This window comes from Malaclemys terrapin, chromosome 22 (assembly GCF_027887155.1).
Source record: "Malaclemys terrapin pileata isolate rMalTer1 chromosome 22, rMalTer1.hap1, whole genome shotgun sequence".
Classification (NCBI taxonomy): Eukaryota; Metazoa; Chordata; order Testudines; family Emydidae; genus Malaclemys; species Malaclemys terrapin.
This window is the reverse complement of record NC_071526.1, coordinates 12279767-12298256: the sequence shown is the minus strand read 5'-3', so window position 1 is coordinate 12298256 and position 18490 is coordinate 12279767. Positions and strand designations below refer to the sequence as shown.

Here is an 18490-nt window from a genome sequence, read left to right as displayed (position 1 = left end):
GTTACACAGGTGGTCAGACTAGAAGATCACAATGGTCCCTTCTGGCCCTGAAATCGATGAATCTGCTCACAGCATAAAATGGGTTTGTGGTGTCTAGATCTAGTACTGCTAGCTAAAATGGTGCCATGGCTCCTTCTAAGCCATGTTTTAAGGTTCTTTATGGCCTCTTTCCCCTTGAGATACTTCCCTCGTTCGTTGCCTCCTATCTGGGGTCACTCCAGCAGGAACAGAAATGGTAGCAACATGCCTTTATTAAATGCCACAAATTCACACTCCCATGGGTGATGCTGCTCCTTGCTAAGGAGCTCTCTAGGTCTGAGGGTCCAGTCCAGGCTCAGTGCATAACCTCAAGTGAAGTGCAGAGGTAGTAGTCCCTCTCATAGAGCAGTGACACAGAGGGCCACTCTAGAGCTAGCGATTCTGGATTTTGGGGAGCCAGGTATCTGTAGCCTAGGACCCCTCCCAGCAGAAACCTCCCCCACCTGTGGACTTCTGAGGGGCAGACCCAATGTCCCTGTGTGCATGGGATAGATTCTGTAACCGGTAGGGAGAGCTGCACATACCTCAAGGCAGAACTTGCCTCGTCTTCTAATCTGAAAGTCCTTCTGCTCCCAACTCTCGGGCTGCTAGGGTGAAAATGAGGACAACCTGTGTTCTCTTGAGGGTTACTCCTCTCTGGCATGAGGACAGTTGCATAGGTTTGTACAGGGAACCAAATGCATGGAAAGGCTCCAGCTTAGATTGTCCAATTTTGACTGTCCCTCTAACAACTAAATGGCCGTACTGAGGCAGGAAGAAAATCAGGACAATAAATTAGCCGGCTGTGACTGAGAATTTATTAATGACTCCAGAGAATTTTTTTTTCAAAAGTGACGCTGGTTGCAGCTGATCTCTGAAAAGAGCAATCCTACACGAGGGTGGGCCAAAGGCAGCCCTGCTGGAACTCAGTCAATGGCGTTCCACCACGGCTGTGGCTGGGCCCTGTCTGGACAGATGGCTATGAAATTATTAATCCAATTGCTTCAACTGACTGCTAATGAGCAATCTAGCGCTGACACAAACCCATCTGCGTCCTCCGGCTGGAAGACCAGGTCTACACTAGAAACTTTTGCTAGTGTAATAGTGTCAGTTAAGAAAGGTGATGCTTTGACATATTAATGCTGGCAAAAAGCCCCCAGTCTATATGCAGTTATACCAGCAAAAAAAAGAAAAGTTCTTTTGCCAATGTAGCTTATTCTGTTCAGGGAAGTTTCCACTATAAGCATGTCTGTACTAGAAAACCCTTTCTAGTGTAGACTAGGCTGAACTCTATGGTTCTCTTACAAAAGACTGTCCCATGGATGAAACAGGACAGCAATGCCCTAGGCTGTGTCCCCAAGTCAGAAACTCCAGCTGTCTGCTGATCCTGCTAGAAATCTAGCCCTGACAAGAAGCAGCTGCCTGTTGAAAGCAATGTAGGGGCCCCCTGGAATGGTCTTGTAGATGAGTCCAATGCACACCTGAATGCTCTCCTTAAGAGACAGATGAGACCCCTGGGCACGGGAGGGCTGAGATGTGCCCTCTGGCCAGAAAGGTGCTGGATGAGGTCTTTGTGGTTGGCTGGATCTCAGCTGGAGAAGGTGAAAAGGTTATAGCGCCACTACCCTGCCTAGGCGGTATATGACATGGGAGCAAGGAGGAGTGAACTGGTATTAAAGAATGGAAGAGCAGGCACTCTTCATGAATCCCACAGGCAAGCAGGTGTGTCAGAGCTGGGAAGAAGGGAGGATGCCAGTGGTCATCCAACAATTACAGCAGATCCCCTTGTCAGCCAGGGGTCCTCTTATGGATCAGCATCCAAGCCCCACATTGTTTGGGTGTCAAATTATGCCATTCAGCAGGCCACTAGGAGACCACAGCGTGATGCTGATTTTCTGCAAGCCACAATGCTCAGTCCATTCACTGGATGTGGGAGGCATTTATCTGCCCGGCTTGCGCCTCAAAGGTCTTGTCCCCTTTCTGACCATCCTATGGTTGTGCTACGTGCACGTGCCCACCTGTACAGCCCACACTGAAATATTTAACAATGACCCCAAGGTGCCCCTGTATCGTGGACTTGGCCTGTCCCCTAACCTGTTCTCTTGGCCAGGTCACGTGATCATTTCCTGTGACTTTGCTATCGGGGCAGCATGTGAGAGCTGCCTGGGTTTGAAGGCTGCTTTGTATCTTTGCTTCCCCTAGCCAGGACAGAAAGCCATTTCCCTAACAGCGTAGAGACTGAGGCAACACATTTGGGACCCAGGAGCTCCTTGAGGGCTAGGTCCTGTTCTGCCACTGCCTTGCTGGGTGGCCTTGGGCAAGTCTCTTCACCTCTCTGGCTGGCTGGTTCCCAGGGTCCAAAGCGGGGCTAATAATGTATCTGTGTCACAGGCTGCTGGGAGGATCCCCCGGTTAATGTCTGTACAGCTCTTTAACGATAAGCATGGTGGAAATGCTAATTGTTGCCATGAGTAGGATGCAGTGAGGCAATTCTCTTGCTGGCTGCTTTGGGTTCCCTTTGCCCATTTCCTAAGAGGAAAATGAAATGAACACGTTGCTTCATGGCCCTGCACAGGGCCGGCTCCAGGCACCAGCGGAGGAAGCACGTGCCTGGGGCGGCAGTTCGGGCGGCTTTTTTTTTTTTTTTTTTGGCTTGGAGCAGCAAAAATGGTAGAGCCGGCCTTGGTCCTGCATTATTATTTTTTTTATGACTAAGGGCAGCATCCCTCTCCTGACACAGAGGTGGCTGAGGCGGGGATCAGAAAAGAAACCTGGAATCACAATAAACACCTGGATTCTCTTTGAATCTCATAGGGTCCAAATGCAAGATGGCAGGTCCGACTCTAAGTGCAAGCTCTCCGCCCCTCAATGTTACGCCTGCCAAGAACCGTAGGGTATGGAAGGGTCTTCAGAAGAAGGGCAGAGCCAGCAGAAGCAAAGAGCCAGGAGACACAGAGAGAACAGCCAGCCAGCGAGCCCTGTCCCCATTGGAAGCAGCCGAATCTTCAAACCTCAGAGCGAGGAAGCAGTGGAACCTAGACACTTTAGGCTCCCATCCTCCAGAGACCTCCCAGCAGCTCCGGAGCCTTGGCACCCAGAGCAGATGGAAGGTGGAGTTGGACAAGCTCCACAGGGAAGCTGCAGGTCAGGGAATCTCCATTGGACCTTCACTGGTTGTAAATGGCCATTCAGAAATGCTCCAGGCTTCACTGTTTTTCAGTTTGATGATCTCACAGCATGTGGTGGGGTAGCTAGATGACATGGGTTATTGTCCTCCCCTCTCCCCACTCTTTGGGATTCGAGGGAGTTGGGTGGGTGAGTCGGCTGTGGGACCCCAAATTAGGGGCCCCGCATCTTTCCCATATTGGACTTTTAAAAGTGCAAGCATTTGGCTGATTAAGAATAGCACCTGCACTTACACTAATTCACTAAAAGTTTTCCAGGCCAATGATCCTCAGGCTTCAGGGTATAAACTGCTCACTGGCTGAGGTCAGGAGGAAATTACCTTCTGTGGTAAAATACTGCACAATAGCTGAGTCTACGGTAGGTGGGAATGGAGTGATGCTTTTTTGGAAGTATCTACTGTCAGAGACAGGGTACTGGGTTAGATGTCCCCCACCCCCATAATATGGTAATCCCTAAATTCCTGATAAATCCAGCACTATGGGAGGAGAGTATTCTATTACCTCAAAACCATGGACCTTCTCCTTGTCATTAGCAGTGTCCTGTAAGCGCGCTAGGCACTGCAGCCACAATGAAGGTGGATATCAGCCATGCCAGCATGGCTTCTTTTATGATTGGTCTGAATTAACAGAGGTGCAGCATCTCGCAGTACAAAACACACACATCAGCCTTCCCTTAGACTGAGATAAAGGCATCTCTGACCCTGTTTACTCCAGCTGACCTCACAGATCTGATCTCATTTTACTCCTCTTTCCCGCTCCCTCTGCTCAGCCAACTCCCGCTGTTCCTTTTCGCAATCTTCCCACTGACCGCATGGGAGCCTTCTCCTCTGCATTACCCGCTGTCTGGAACTGCTTCCCCACGTCTCCAACTCCTCCATCACATTTCAAGTCTCCTTTCTCTTTCACTCCTTAATTTCTCTTTCCGCCAAAATCGTTTACGACAGTTTGTAAGACTGATGCTGCACAAAACGAGGCCCAGCTCCTCCCCCTATTGGAGTTTAGCAAGGGAAGAAGGATCGGGACCTAAACTTGCACTGGAGAAGCAGTAGCAGCATGGTTTGATATGGAGGAAGCTGGCTGAAGTGCCAGGGATCTCTCATCTCTAATGTTTCCCTTTAGGAGACCTGGGGCAGGTCTATTCCCAAGATGCCTCCGCTGATCTGAGTGAGAAACCAGGGACCTCAGCTGCAATGCGAACCTTTCAAGACTGGAAGAAAGACAACCTCACCCGGATTAAAGAGAGGGCAAAGTCCCTCCGCCTGAAACAGCTGGATGTGGCCAACGCAGTCGATCTTCTCCATGCCTTCTTCCGCCAGTTCTTTAGCTACCTGAATGAGTGTCCCGAGAGACCCTACTTCAGGGATGTGAGAGAACTGACGTCGGGGAGCAGTTACCAGGTAACAAGGAGAGGGAGGGTAGGCGGTGGGAGCAGTCAGAGCCTTCTAGGGCGACAGCAGCAGGGAAAAGGGGAGGTAGGCGGTCATTAGAGAGTTTGGATCAGGGAGGGAATGAAAGCAGGAAGGAGGGGTGAGAAGGGATGGGATCAAGGGGATGAGTGGAGGAAAGGAGAAGGGGGGATTCGCCTGAAAAGAATTCAGCAGCATCTCCAGTAGGAGACTCTGTCTACAGCCCTTGCACCCGAATAACTTTGACGTGCTGCTGAGCCTGCCGATTCCAGATTATATTCAGTACGCTGAGGTGGAGGGGTACGATGGGCTCTTCTACACCCTGACTCTGCTGAGAAAGTCCTGCAGCTTTCCAGCCGCCTTCCTGCTGGAGGACGGGCAGACTGTGTCCCCAGGGAGCATCATGGCGGAGTTCCGGCAGCACTTGGATCAGTTCATCAAAGTGTTCTACTCAGGTGAGTGTCCCCGTGCTGGGGCTACCCGGATCCCCCCTTCCATCCTGACCTGTGACATCTTCTGCTCGTCCAGGCCTAAGACATTCTTAAAATAGCAGCAGCTGCAGCGTAGCTCAGGTAAGGGCTAGGCTGAGACCCACAAGCTCATTTTCACGTGATCTCAAGTAGGATTTGAACCCAGGTCACCAGAGGTGAAAGGCCGAGGTATTAGGCCCTTGAGGTCGGGATCCTTCACACTACACAGAGCTGAGTGAGCTGGACTCCTCTAAATAAATAAATTTATGGAGATATCCCATCTCCTAGAACTGGAAGGGACCTTGAAAGGTCATTGAGTCCAGCCCCCTGCCTTCACTAGCAGGACCAAGTACTGATTTTGCCCCAGATCCCTAAGTGGCCCCCCTCAAGGATTGAACTCACAATGCTGGGTTTAGCAGGCCAATGCTCAAACCACTGAGCTATCCCTCCCCTCACATCCCTCTCCTGGGGAAAGCTGTGGGTTCCCCACTAGGAGTCCTTCCCTAAGGGATTTGGTTGAGTTTCTGGTCGGTTTGGTTTCTTTGGCTGACATTGATCTAAACACAAACAAGCCCCTTGATGAATTACTGCCTCTTTCTAAGCTCTCCCATTGGTCTGTCCACTGTCTGTCTGGTGTCTCAGTGCCTTTTCCTGGATGGCAGATGAGGCTGGAGAGGAAAAAGCAGAACAGCCCAGCGGTGCCCCTAGTGATGGTGGACAACCGAGGTGACACATTCATGTCTATTGACCTGGTCCTTGCTCTGGAGATCTCTGGCCAATGGCCCAGTTCAAATGATGAAGGGATGCGTGTCAAGCAGTTGTTGGAGGAGAAGGAGCCATATCTGAGGAAGACCCTCTATTTCATTGCTAAACAGGCCCCTGGTCAAGATAACAAAGGTAACTCCCTCACCACAGCATGTTCTCCTGGGAAAGTGCCTAGGGATTGAGTTGTCAGGCTGAGGCTTGGAGAAGGGTGTAGTAGTGTGCAGAGCTGGGACAATGAACACCCCCTCAGGGGAAGGAACCCACACAACCCACAGGGCCAATGCCCCCTCCTCTCTTTTCGTAGCACTGCCAAAGCCGCCCCCACGTTCTCTGTATCCCACTGTGGTAAATGCACTGGCCTTAAGCTAGTCTCCCAGAAGAAAAGCTGCAGAGAGTCAGCAGAGAGTATCTCTAGCCTCTGGTGGGGTATGCCGTGCTGAGACAGGGCTTGTGTGTTCTGGAGACCTCGGTGGAGCCCATACATAACATGTATTGAGGGGAATGATGTCTCCCCCTTTTCCCTTCAGTTCAAGTCCTCGACCTACAGCTACCCCACAAGGAAGCAGGAGGTGTTCCCAGGAGAGTGGCAGGCATGGGAGGAGAGGGGGGACTCCGAACTGGGGAGGGGTAGCGCAGGGAAGAGTGAAGAAGCCCTGGGAACCAGAGAGGGATGAGGGTGAGCCAGTGGCCTGGGGCTGTTTTATGAGCTTCACAGTTAGGGGTGACTTCTCAGGCAATACTGGAATCAAAAATACATTACAAATGATCCTATTTCCACATCACCTGCACAGTGTCCTCTGCTGCCTGGCTTCTGTGCCCAGCTGAGGGAGGTGTAGGCTGACACTGGGGTTGCTGTTATTTCAGAGACCTGGAAAATGTCTTTCTCTCATGTGGAAAAGGAGATTTTGAAAAGCCACACCAGCACCCGGAAGTGTCAGACGACCACGTGCCGCAGGTACGTGCATGTGGCAAACCACTGCCACACCAAGTATGTCTGCAAGTCTGGAAAGCCAGGGCTGGGCCAGAGGTCTTTGTATCCCCCAGCCCAGGTCGAGAGAGGCCAGACTAGCATCAGTGCTGTAACTTCATGTTTTGTTGGACATAGTTTACTTTCTTTGCCCTGGAAACCCTGACTTGAACCTGGACCCTCTTTTGTTAAGCACTTTGAGATCCTTGCATAGAAGGTGCTATGGAAATGTAAAGCATTGATTGCTATCAGCTGGGAGTCTGAGTATCTAGAGCACAGGGCTGGGAATCTAGACTCCTGGATTCTATTCCTCACTCTGCCACTGGCTCACTGTGGGGCCTTGGGCAAGTCACAGCACCAGTCTGTGCCTCAGTTTCCCCCCCCCCCCACACACACACCCATAAAATGGGGGCAATGATCCTGATTTGTGGGAAGTGCTTTGGGATCCTCAGCCGGAAGGTGCAAACGAAGTATAAAGTATTATTAATGAACATGATGATGCCTTTGAGTATATTCATTTCCCTTTAGCGCTAGCCAGCCGTGATCCATGCTCAACTTCTCGCGAAAGTAAAATAGCTGAGACTTGAATAGTGATTTAAAAACAACAACAAACAACAACTACGGAGCTAATAAGACCTAGACTGAAATCAATACTCTGTCACTTGCTTCAGCTGCATTACCTCCCCCCTTCTCCAGGCAGACCTCATTAATTAGAGCCCAATCCTCCAAACACTATTACTGAGCGTAATGCTTACTTTTCTGAGTAATCCCATCTGTCAATGAGACTGCTCACGGTATGCCTGGCAGTCAGCATTTGCAAGATTGGGCCCATTGATTGTCAGCTCTCTAGGGCAGGGACCTTGGGATAGAGTCTGCTCTCAGTTACACCTGCATAAATCCAATGTTGCTATATTTAACTTCGTTGACTTACTCTGTAGGAGCAGCATTTGTCCCCTTTTTTTACATTCTCGTAGGTCAAATGCCTACCACACTGTGGCCCCCAGGCCCTTACTTAGGCAAAATTCCCACTGAGGTCACAGCCTGAATTAAAACAGTAAGGAGCTTGGGATTTGACCCAATAGTAACAGAAATTGCTAATGCCAAGAATGTGGCTTTCCCCTCTCTAGGCCAGAATGTCTGCAGATGCTGGAAAGTCTTTTGGGAGCCCTGAAGACAGAGCACCCCTTGGAACTGGCTCCTTTGAGTTCCTACCATGCTGAGACTTCTTTCTTTCACACGCTGCTGGAATGGAAGCAGGTCCAGGATGGGAACCCCTCCAGCGTTGCTCACTGTTTTGAAAGGGTCCGGGCCAATTTCATTCAGCAGGTGGCAACCGCTCATCTGCCTCATTTTTTCATTCCCAAATGCAACCTGTTTGGCACCAAATTCTTTCCGCCCAATAACTTGAAGTTTCTGCTGGAGTGCTTAAGAGAGAAGCAAAAAAAGAAGCAGTCAACCGCTGTGTCCCGAAAGAAGAAGGTCGCAGCCCCGCCACTGCTGGCTGCTGCTATGAGCTGGCCTCTAATGATCACTGTGGGTCTGATGGTTCTGGTGTCGATTGGACTCTCCCACTTTGGGTCATAAAGATTCTGAGTGTCTACCTTTCCATTTGTAAGGACTGAAGGAGTCTGCTGGGACGTTAATTGTTAGTGAGGGTGGCAGGAGGGGGCCTAGGAGCTGCACAATCTACCACATTGCAGGACTCAGTTATAACACCGCTGTTCCTCAGACATGATAAAAACACACTCTGTAACGTAGCTAGGATCAAAGCGTGTTTAAACTGTGCGCCTGAATCACGCACCTGAACTTTGCAGGGATCTAGCCGGGTTCAGGAGTATGGTAATAACACAATTCCATCCTGTCTATGCTACAAGACTAAACCATGTTTTAACTGTGCTGTAACGCAGTCCTGCAATGTGGGCGCTTTGGATAGCTTAGCTACGCTCTAAATAAATCTGCTTGCCAATGAATCCAATACAGTATATTATTTTAAAACACAATAAGCAGATGTTGGTTTGTGTGTTCTGTCCTCCCCGAGGTAGGTCTTGTCTACACTTACAGTGCTGCAGCACCGGTGCAGCTGCACTGCTGGGTGAAGACACTACTTACGCCAACGGGAAAGCTTCTCCCATCAGCGTAGGTACGCCCCCTCCCCAAGAGGCGGTAGCTATGTCCATGGGAGAAGCTCTCCCGTAGCACTGTCTACATCTGGATTCCAGTTGGAATAACTGCATCGCTCAGGCATGTGGCTTTGTAGTGTAGTGCAGGGCTTACTAGTCTACACACAAAATTCACCAGCAGCATTTCTCCAAGTCTCTGCCACTCCCTGTCCAGCTGTTGGTACTGTGGAATCACCAAATCTCATAACCCAACCTCGACAGGATTTGAAACACGAAGCTGGCATTTTATGCACTAGCCGACACTCTCTTTAGTCACAAAAGCTGAAAAGTAATGTAGCCACCCTATTTTTTCCACTTCAGTATCAGAAATACTGAGAATGACTCCAGAACGGGTGTGTGATGTAACGTAAAGGGCTCTTTGTCAGGCTGATGTTTGGGCTCTGACCCTTTCTTGGCCGGGCTGTGCTGTCACGCTCCCAGCCTAGCACCTGTGTCACTTCTCTTGATCTGTCCTGAAGGTTTTCCTTGTAATTTCCTGAAAATGAAAAATAAAAGTGGAAACAAACGTTTGACATGTTCCACCCTGAGTTGCCTGGATGATGTCAAGACAACAATGATACTGTTCTCTCCAGTAATCTACCTGTGCTTAAAGAACAGGAGTACTTGTGGCACCTTAGAGACTAACAAATTTATTAGAGCATAAGCTTTCGTGGGCTACAGCTACACACGACCTGTGCTTGTATCACGCCAATTGCCACCCACTACCTGTCAAGGATTTAAAAGTAACAACAACATTCTCTCTCTTCCTGCCCGGGCTGTAGGGGGAACGGCCTATGAGTTTGGAGAGTGTGTTGTGTTTAAGTTAGTGCCCATCGCAGAAGGGCCTGGGATCAACCAGCTCTGGGCTTAGGGGCGGAGAGGGGAGCTGCTCAGAGCCGGGTGCAGGGCCGCCCTCCGGCCGCAGGGGGCAGCAGCTGCCCCTCGGCCTGGGCGTCTCTCCCGCCTGCCGCCTCTATGGGGCAGCCGGCCTGGGCTGCCGAATAAGATCCCGTTCCGGAGCTCTCGCGATCTCTTCCACGCCTCCATCATGGCGGTGAGTAGCTGCGGTCCGCAAGAACGGGCCGGGGGAGGCTTGTCAATCCGCCGCCATCCTCCCCCGGCCGGGGCTGGCCGGGCCGGGCGCCTGCCCAGGCGGGTGGGAGAAGGTCTGTGGGTTCCCGCCGGGCCAGCGTGGGGCGGTTCCGGAGTCTCCCCCGCTCGGGAGGCCGCTGGGTTCCCTGGTCGGATCTGGTCCCCCCTCCCCTGGCAGGCAGGAGGCTCGTGGAGCTGCGCGGGCCCCTTCCCCCGGGGGCTGAGGGGGTCTCTTCCGCCGGGCCAGGTGCCCCGAAACCTGTCCCCCTCCTTCGGAGTCCCGGACCCTCCTTGCTAGGGAGCCGGGGACTGACAGCCCCCTGCCATGCAGTGGGTAGCCCAATGGTGGGGCGCCCTGCCTCAGCGCTTGGGCCTGAACCCCCTCCGCCCCCCATCTTCCCTCCTTGCTGGGCTTGGTGCCCTTACCTGCTCTGGCCATCCCTAGTGTTAAACCCTCACGTTCCTCTTCCCATGGGCTGTGATCTGCTCCCCATCCACGGCGCTATGGTCTGAATCCCTGCCCTCCCCTTCGCAGCCTTGTGGGGGGGCTCAGGGCTGCCCCATACCCCTCTTCTCGCCCTGCAGCTCTCATGCCTGCTTTGAACATTGGCCCTGCAGTTCCAAGGCCAGCACCAAGCTATGTGGGGTGGTTGCATATGCACAAATGAATAGGAAGTAATGGGCACTGCCTAGTACAGAATACTGGGTACGCGTCCCTTGCCCCCGGGATCGGAGTGTGGGGGAGCACATATAGGGTGGGAGGGTGTCAGGAAAGTGACAGCTCCCCTTGCATAGGACTTGCAGCTGTGCTCTGTGGTATGTTGCCTTTCTAAATGCCTAGACCACTTTATTAAAAACGACTAGTCCTATCCCCCTCCCAGGGTGCTATAGCAATGCCCGCTGACTGGCACCTTGTGTATGCTGGGTTAGGGGGAGGCGTGTCTCTATCCGCTGTATATATTTTCTCTCGACAGCAAGATCAGGGTGAGAAGGAGAACCCCATGCGTGAGCTGCGCATCCGCAAACTCTGTCTCAATATTTGTGTTGGGGAAAGTGGTGATAGACTCACCCGGGCAGCCAAAGTGCTGGAGCAGCTCACAGGCCAGACTCCTGTCTTCTCAAAGGGTAAGTCGTTGTTTCAGTGGGGGAAACAGAATCATTCAGTGCAAAGTGCAGCAAGCGAGATCCCATCTTGTAACAGTTAGTGACGCTTTATTAGAGGGTGGGGAAACCATTTTTGGTGCCACCGAATGGAAAAAAGCAGTTTCATCTTCTGGTTTCTGAAGGCAATGCCTTCAGACATAATTACTGCTTCACCTTCTTAAAGCTTGAGTAGTACCACTGGCTGAAGTGTGCCATCCCTAGGGTTTATCTCTCCAGGTCAGGGGAGAGGTACGTGGGGAGGATGGGATAGAGAAGCCTGCGTTATCAGTGCCTGTTATGTGAATAAAGGCCTTAAATCTCCAAAACTGGCAATCTTCCCCCTTCTACCACTGCATGCAATTCTCTACCACTGCATACAATTCTCTATTAAATTGTAACTTTTAGTATTGCCCTTTCCTCTCCCTAAATGTGGTGTCAAAAACCAAGTTGGAGCTTTTTTGCTTCAGCCTTACTAAAGCAAGAAACATGTTCCAGTCTGACTGAAAGCCATTGGAATAGCCCCGTGAGAGCAACTGATTGTGTGGGTTTGTCTCCCGCAGCTCGATACACTGTCAGATCCTTTGGAATCAGGAGAAATGAAAAGATTGCTGTTCACTGCACGGTTCGTGGGGCCAAAGCAGAGGAGATTCTGGAGAAAGGGTTGAAGGTGAGAATTTTGACTGCTCTAGCTGTTCATGTGGCCTGTTAAAAGCTTGCATGAACTTGAAGTTAGTGTAAACAAAATAATCTGCATTTAACAGCACTTTAAAGTTGTTGATTTACACTGTTCCCATGTATGGTCATTAGTTTCTCCCTTGTCAAAAAAACCCTTAAACGCACATGGGAGCAGAAAGTCACTTATTGATTTGCAGAAGAATTTTTTTTTAAACTTCAGGATGTACTGTTTAAGTGATGCTGTATCAAACTGGAATTTGAAAAACTAGCCTTAAAAGAATAATTTAGTTGTGTGTTCCTCTAAGGGTATGTCGGCATTGCAGTCAGAGGTGTGACTGCGGTATCTATAGACATAGCTAGAACAAAGCTAGCTCTGGTATCTCAAACACAGTGAACATGCAGTAGCGTGGGCTGCACAAACGCACCTGCTAGAGTACGTACTGGTGCTCAGGTTCCAAGTGGGCTTGTCACCTGGACTACTATTGTTGTTCAAGCTAGCTAGCTCAAAGCTAGCTTGGGTATATCTACGAGTGCTGCAGTCGCATCTCTGATTGCAGTGTAGACATACCCTGAATTGGTTAGGACAGAGTTGGTGCAGGTACCTCTTCATCCTTGGAGAGCTCAGACTGTGCTCAAGGTGCAAGGTCTCAGATGGGTTTGTGAAGTCTTTGTAGACAATGTCGTCCGTATCTGTCCATATCACCTGCACTATTAGATGTTAAAAGATCTAAACTGTGCATATACAGAGTAACAATACAGACATAGACATTTAGTAGTTTCTTATGATGTAGGATTTCTGCTGTTTTCTGTAAGTTTTTGTAATTAATCATTGCAGTTTGCATGAAGTGTCCTGGCTTTAAAAGTGATCAAGGAGCTTACTAGGACTCTAGACTTCGTTAGGCACTTGCTAGCAGCTAAGATTCTTAGCTCTGTGTGTGCAATCTGGGCAGCCCTCTGTGACGCCACCTTTGTTGCTATGACTGCCAGATGGGTCAAGATGCCCGAATCTTCTGTATAAGCACCCATCACTAGGAGCTGTTTGGTTCCCAAGTGGATCCTGTCGCAACTCAGTGGAAAAAGCAGGACTTTGTTTGGAAAGACATAGAATGTAACTTGCTCTAAATGGGTTTCAGGTGCGAGAATATGAGTTGAGGAAAAACAACTTTTCAGACACTGGGAACTTTGGCTTTGGAATCCAGGAGCACATTGATCTGGGAATTAAATACGATCCCAGCATTGGCATCTATGGCCTGGACTTCTATGTGGTATGTATGCTCTACTTCCTTATCTCTGCCAGCTTTGTCCCAATGCTAGAGAGGTGCCCCAGAAGATCAGAAAGGTGTGGGCCACTGGGAGAGTCAGAACTGTCTTAAATGTCCGTATGCTGGGGAGGGAGGTGGATGAGTGAGGTTTTTAACTAGGTCCAGCTCTCGGCTTACAAAAAGGACACTACACTCTTCGGGCTCAGACAAATCAGCCAGGACATAACTTAGTGGCCAATAGCAGAGAATGTTTTACTCTGGGTTCCATTGAGACTAGGTGCTCTGCTTAGGTGGGTGTGGAGTAGGAAGAGCCACTGGCATTTAACATGAAACATGTTTGCCTAATCCTGTCTGAAGATGAGTAAAACTCACAAAGTTGCTGGTGTGCTGGAGAGGAACAGCTGAGCTGAATTTTGCTTGATCTTCATGGCCACTTTGCTCTTCAAACAATGTAATAAAGAGTGTCTGGCACATCTGAAGGTGCAGCTCCACAGGCCTGGGGATCCGTGAGAATTTAGGCAGGCGGGCTTCTAGTATCCACTAGGTTGTGTATTTTGTATTCTAAAACTTGAGTTCACCCCTTGGCTTCATTGTATTGCCTATGTGCTAATATATAAAGACCAGTTCTTCCCTCAGTAGGAAGTTGCTCTGGTCCCTCCGCGGCTGATGCACAGTGCAGAGAACAAGGCCATCACAAACCTAATCACCTTAAGTGTGACGTTCCCCCTTTTCTACAGAACAGGCACCACAAGGGCGGCAGCAGTGCCAGCATGTTCCTTTTACACCACTCTCCAAATATGCTTCAGCTTGGACCTAGAGGGAGCACCACTTTAGCCAGGTGTTTACTGGGGTGGGGGAGTGAACTAAAGCATATTGGCATATTTAAAAACACCATTTTTCCTAGTTAAGATGAGTCCTTAGAGTGGGAAGGTAACTAAGTCTCCAGGGCTAATTCTTTGGTTCCTCTGCTGAGACTGTGCCAGCATAATGGCGTATGGGACTTGCTGTCCACTAAGAACTGATCTCAAGTCACTTCACAGAGGTTACCGAATACCATCACAGTGGTAACTGTTGATCTCCTTTGGGACCAGTGGCCTACAGGTACAGTTGCCATTAGAAGGTCTTGCATGCTTTTCAGTGCAGACGACAAAACAAATGTCACTCCGATGGAGAGTCTCTTTTTCTCCATATGATAAGGCTTGAAAAAGATTCTTGAACTGCATCTTCAGATAATAAAAAGTGCTGTCTGTCTACTCCAGGTTCTGGGCAGGCCGGGCTTCAGCATTGCTGACAAGAAACGCAAAACTGGCTCCATTGGAGCCAAGCACAGAATTGGGAAGGAGGAGGCCATGCGTTGGTTCCAGCAGAAGGTAAGCTCCAACCCCATTTTCATGTCCGTCAGGCTATTCAGCGGCCTAGTGAGAGACCTCAAATACAGCCTGCTCGCTCTTGCTGATCCAATCTGTGACACGCTCGCTGAGCTGTGATGTGAGCATCTCATTAGCATGGGATTTGGAAGAGAGCAGAAGCATCTCTGAAGTGAAGGGTTTTCACTCCTTAGCTTTCCTCCTTTTGTGGTGGAAACCTGAAGCATTAAGAACTGCGCCTGGACTGCAAGAAAGCTCCTCCTAAACAAATCTGCTTATAAAGCATTTAAGCAGGGGCTCGTCCTTGGTGCAGGTTTCACAGCAGTCTGGTGAATTCCAGAAGTAGAATACTGTTCTACTAGTCCCTGTTCCCCAAGATGTTTTGCTATCTCCACAGTCTGGGTGTGTGGTGGGGGGAGAAGGGGGACGGCAGCAGCAGAGCACCAAGATCCCCAGGTAGACAACTACAAATCTGACCCTGGGGATTGAAAATCTGCAGCAGTAGACACAGTCAAAGGAAACAGCAAATTAGATGGGCTGCAGTTGGGTCAGTCCCAATATCCCGATTCCCGTGGACTGCTGGTCCCACTTCCCAGGCTCTTACCGTATCAGAGGAGCAACTTCTGTGACTGCTGCTGCGAAAGACATATGTATACAAGGCTGGTGAGGAGGTGCGTTGTGCAGTGAATAGGATCTGTCCTGCTGGCTGGTCTATGTATAGTAGAGTAATGCCGTTCACTTCTTTTTTAATTGTTTAAAACAATTCTGCAAAATGGGGGTCGAAGTTCAATTTCTCGCTTGCATTTCTGTGGTTGGGATAGGCCCCATGGCATGTAGACTCTGTTCCACATGTTGGGTGGCCTAGGCCAAAAGTTATTGAACCCTGACTTCTAGTTCCAGGGACTAGGCCCAAGGATTCATGTAATAGATGTGACATGCAAAGGGGAAAACTGCTTGGTTTTTTTTACTTGAGAAGTGTGCTGCCTTTTTACGTGAGCAGTGTTGGGTCTTCCCTGTCCTTCCTGAGGGAGTAGAACTGTTACGCTTGATGTCTCCAATTGAGCAGGCAGGATTTCTAGTCGCTGTCTAAATATTGTGGGCTTTGTTAGTAACTCCTGGCAAACGCTTGTGAGCAAAGCTTCATAGGAGTTCCAACATTCCATTGAGGCGTGAACTCTAGCAAACCCAGGAAATCTAGACGGGATACTTGTAAAGCAGCCTAAAGGCCTCTCAAGAGAAACCTCTTGTGCTGTCTTTATCCACCATAAAGAGTCAGAAAGGCTTCCAAATCCAGTTCTGTCGTTGTGCAGGTCACCTTTAACTTACCCTACAACAGGGATTCTCAAACTTCACTGCACTGTGACCCCATTCTGACAACCAAAATGACTACACAATCCCAGGAGTGGGGACTGAAGCCTGAGCCTGCCCGGGAGGGAGGGGGCCCAAGCCCCACTGCCCTGTACAAGGGGACCAAAACTGAAGCCCAAGATCTGAAGCTCTTGGGCCACAGCAACTCTAAGCCAGCCCTGGGGACCCCATTAAAATGAGGTCATGACCCACTTTGGGGTCATGACCCACAGTTTGAGAACCGTTGCCCTACAACATGCTGTCCTCTAATGGATTCATTCTCACTGAGCTGTGGGCAAACAAGACCGCCTGCCTGGTTTACAAACTATTGGGCATGTTTTGAATGTCTTTGACCCGAAGCATCTAGACCATGGTAGAAGCAAGTTCAGCTATTCAGCAGAGTTGTACTTTAAAGACTGCCTGTAAGCCGTGGGCAGACTCACAGGCCAGGACTGTCTAAATGAAACCTCAACACTAGAATTCACTTCCATGTCCATTTTCTCACGACAGGTTTATTAATAAACAAGATGCAGAAAGGTTCAATAATGTGACATTTGGTAATGGAGACCTTTCTGCAGCTGGAAAGGGGAAGAACAAACCTCCTTTCACCATCATGTAGGTCTCATTAGCCCTTTTCTAGCGGCTCTGGAGAGGCCCATTCCTGAGTTTCCCTGACCCCTGGAAGATCTTCTATGTACTGCCCCTGTTAAGAGGCATGTGGTCTTCTCTGGCTACCTGTAAGGCCACGTGCTTGCCCATTTCTGAGCATGTCTCCTGTGACTACAGCTTCCAGTAACAAGAACTGTAACATGCACACTGGGATGCTCACATGTGCCCCAAAGCCCAGTGACCTGTTATGAACCCAGTCAGATTAAATCTTTTTCTCAGCAAGGAGAGGGGACTTCCTCACCTAATTAACACTTCATATTATTGAAATTGAATCCCCCTTCTTACCAGATCCTGAGCTCTTCGCTAGGGCAAAACCTCCTTCCATCGAAATTTATAATAATTTTGTGGGAGTAAGCATTTGCAGGGTCAGCCTCCTACAACGTTCCTGCTGCTAAAGCTAAGGTGCAAAGACTAAGTCCTTCAGGGAGACTAGTTTTCACTTGTTCAGAGGTTGTTTTACTTCCTGGTTTGCTCTGCTGCCAAGTCTGGCTTGCAAACAGAATTCTAGGCAGTCCAGTTTTTTTAAAGCCTTTCATTAGAAATGCATTCCTGGGAATAGCTTTTTGTGCACTTAGCTTTTGTAAAAAGCTTCATTTTAACAACCTAAGTCTTTTGGGTCAAACTGATCTGACAGGTCACTATTAAAGGAACACTAAAAACCAGAAAATAAGATGGAAAGTCAGTTTCCATGTTCACTTTGCAGACTGTAAATTTGGATGATTGGAGTCTTACTCTAAGTCACACCTGTGACCTGAAATAAGTGGTGACTCCAGTCTCCTCCTTGGCACAACCACAGCTCTGACTGGCCCTGATTTCTGACACTCCCTTTTCTCTCTCTTGCAGTACGATGGCATCATCCTTCCTGGCAAATGAGCAGTTCCAGTTACCAAAAATGCTAATAAAATTTTCTAACATTTAACTTGTTGTGCATTTTGTGGCTGGCTCCTCGCCCCTCCTCACCATAAGCTGCTGGAACTTGAAGCCGATCAAACTGGAGAGGAGAGCAGACCCCCCACTGGTGCGGATGCATTGTGCAGCAGAGATGGCCAGTCAGTGCTGTGCTCGTGGAATGGGAGTTCCTGTCCATAAGGAGCAGATGGTAGAACCACAGTGTGAATGAAGAGAACTCCCCTCCATTTCTGTGCTGGCCAAGAGGGGAAGCTACGGATAAAATTTAAAACCTAGTTCCATGGGCAGAGGATGGGCAACTAGACAGTGTGAAAGTAGAACTAGAGCAAGATTTGTGAAACATTTAGGGACTGAGCTGTAGGGACAAAATAAAATCTAACCTACATGATCTGATTCCAAAAGACCTCCTAGCATGTGCTGTGGAGGTTAGTGCCACTTGGGACTCTCGACCACTGGATGAAACCATAAATAGTTTCTCTGCTCATGGACCAAAACATCCATTTCAATACAAAGGCAATGGGGAGACCAAATGAGACGTGGTGGATTTGCCTCTGTCCAAAGGGGCAAGCACGCAAGTGGTAGGGACTAAAGGTGGCTGAGGCTTGATGACTAAACAACCATAATATATTCTTAACTGGGACTCTGATTAGAGGAGCTAGTACATCCCCTATCAAGTGCTTATAAGCCCCACAAAAGGGGTGGCTAAGAACTTGCTCTCTGGAGCTGTTTGCTAACGGTTGTGCACTCAGTTGAGAACCAGCATCCGATGCTGTTAGTTACCACCAGAGGGTGCTGAAGATTCAGACAAAGAAATAGCTGGAGCTTATTTCAGCTGGTCTGAGACTCCAGCATCCCTCACCTGGTGCACAGCTGCTGGAATAGAATCGAGGGGTTCTGCCTGGTACTCGTGCACCAGGCAACCTGTTTTTGGTGTTCTGACAGGCCCCAGATAAAATGTTCTATATGCTTGGCAAGAGAGCGATTACTCTTATATGGGCTTTAAAATGTACAAATATTTAGGAGGAAAGAATCCTCAGTGTCTCAAATGGGTGTTTT

At 49.3% G+C, this 18490-nt stretch overlaps 2 protein-coding genes across 2 annotated transcripts; both read left to right on the top strand.

Annotated features, from left to right (window-relative positions):
* The first annotated feature begins 2846 nt into the window (after positions 1–2846).
* Positions 2847–8821, top strand: LOC128827669 (cyclic GMP-AMP synthase-like). The gene is made up of 6 exons (XM_054011657.1): positions 2847–3162; positions 4323–4618; positions 4833–5064; positions 5722–5976; positions 6709–6799; positions 7939–8821. Exons 1-6 carry the CDS (start codon positions 2847–2849, stop codon positions 8393–8395), a joined length of 1647 nt encoding a protein of 548 aa, XP_053867632.1. The 3' UTR covers positions 8396–8821.
* Positions 8822–9953: 1132 nt separating this feature from the next.
* Positions 9954–17444, top strand: RPL11 (ribosomal protein L11). The gene is made up of 6 exons (XM_054011689.1): positions 9954–10024; positions 11037–11187; positions 11766–11872; positions 13014–13145; positions 14402–14512; positions 17369–17444. The coding sequence occupies exons 1-6, from the start codon at positions 10019–10021 to the stop codon at positions 17396–17398; spliced, it is 537 nt and encodes a 178-aa protein (XP_053867664.1). The 5' UTR covers positions 9954–10018; the 3' UTR covers positions 17399–17444.
* Positions 17445–18490: the final 1046 nt, after the last annotated feature.

What these genes read in the sequence shown, in the direction of transcription:
- LOC128827669 (XM_054011657.1), top strand. Translation starts at nt 2,847, where the DNA reads ATGGCAGGTCCGACTCTAAGTGCAAGCTCTCCGCCCCTCAATGTTACG. An exon ending in GCTCCACAGGGAAGCTGCAG is followed by an intron (nt 3,163 to 4,322) that starts GTCAGGGAATCT and finishes GTTTCCCTTTAG; the next exon opens with GAGACCTGGGGCAGGTCTAT. An exon ending in AGGTAACAAGGAGAGGGAGG is followed by an intron (nt 4,619 to 4,832) that starts GTAGGCGGTGGG and finishes CTCTGTCTACAG; the next exon opens with CCCTTGCACCCGAATAACTT.
- RPL11 (XM_054011689.1), top strand. An exon ending in GACTCCTGTCTTCTCAAAGG is followed by an intron (nt 11,188 to 11,765) that starts GTAAGTCGTTGT and finishes TGTCTCCCGCAG; the next exon opens with CTCGATACACTGTCAGATCC. An exon ending in TGCGTTGGTTCCAGCAGAAG is followed by an intron (nt 14,513 to 17,368) that starts GTAAGCTCCAAC and finishes TCTCTCTTGCAG; the next exon opens with TACGATGGCATCATCCTTCC.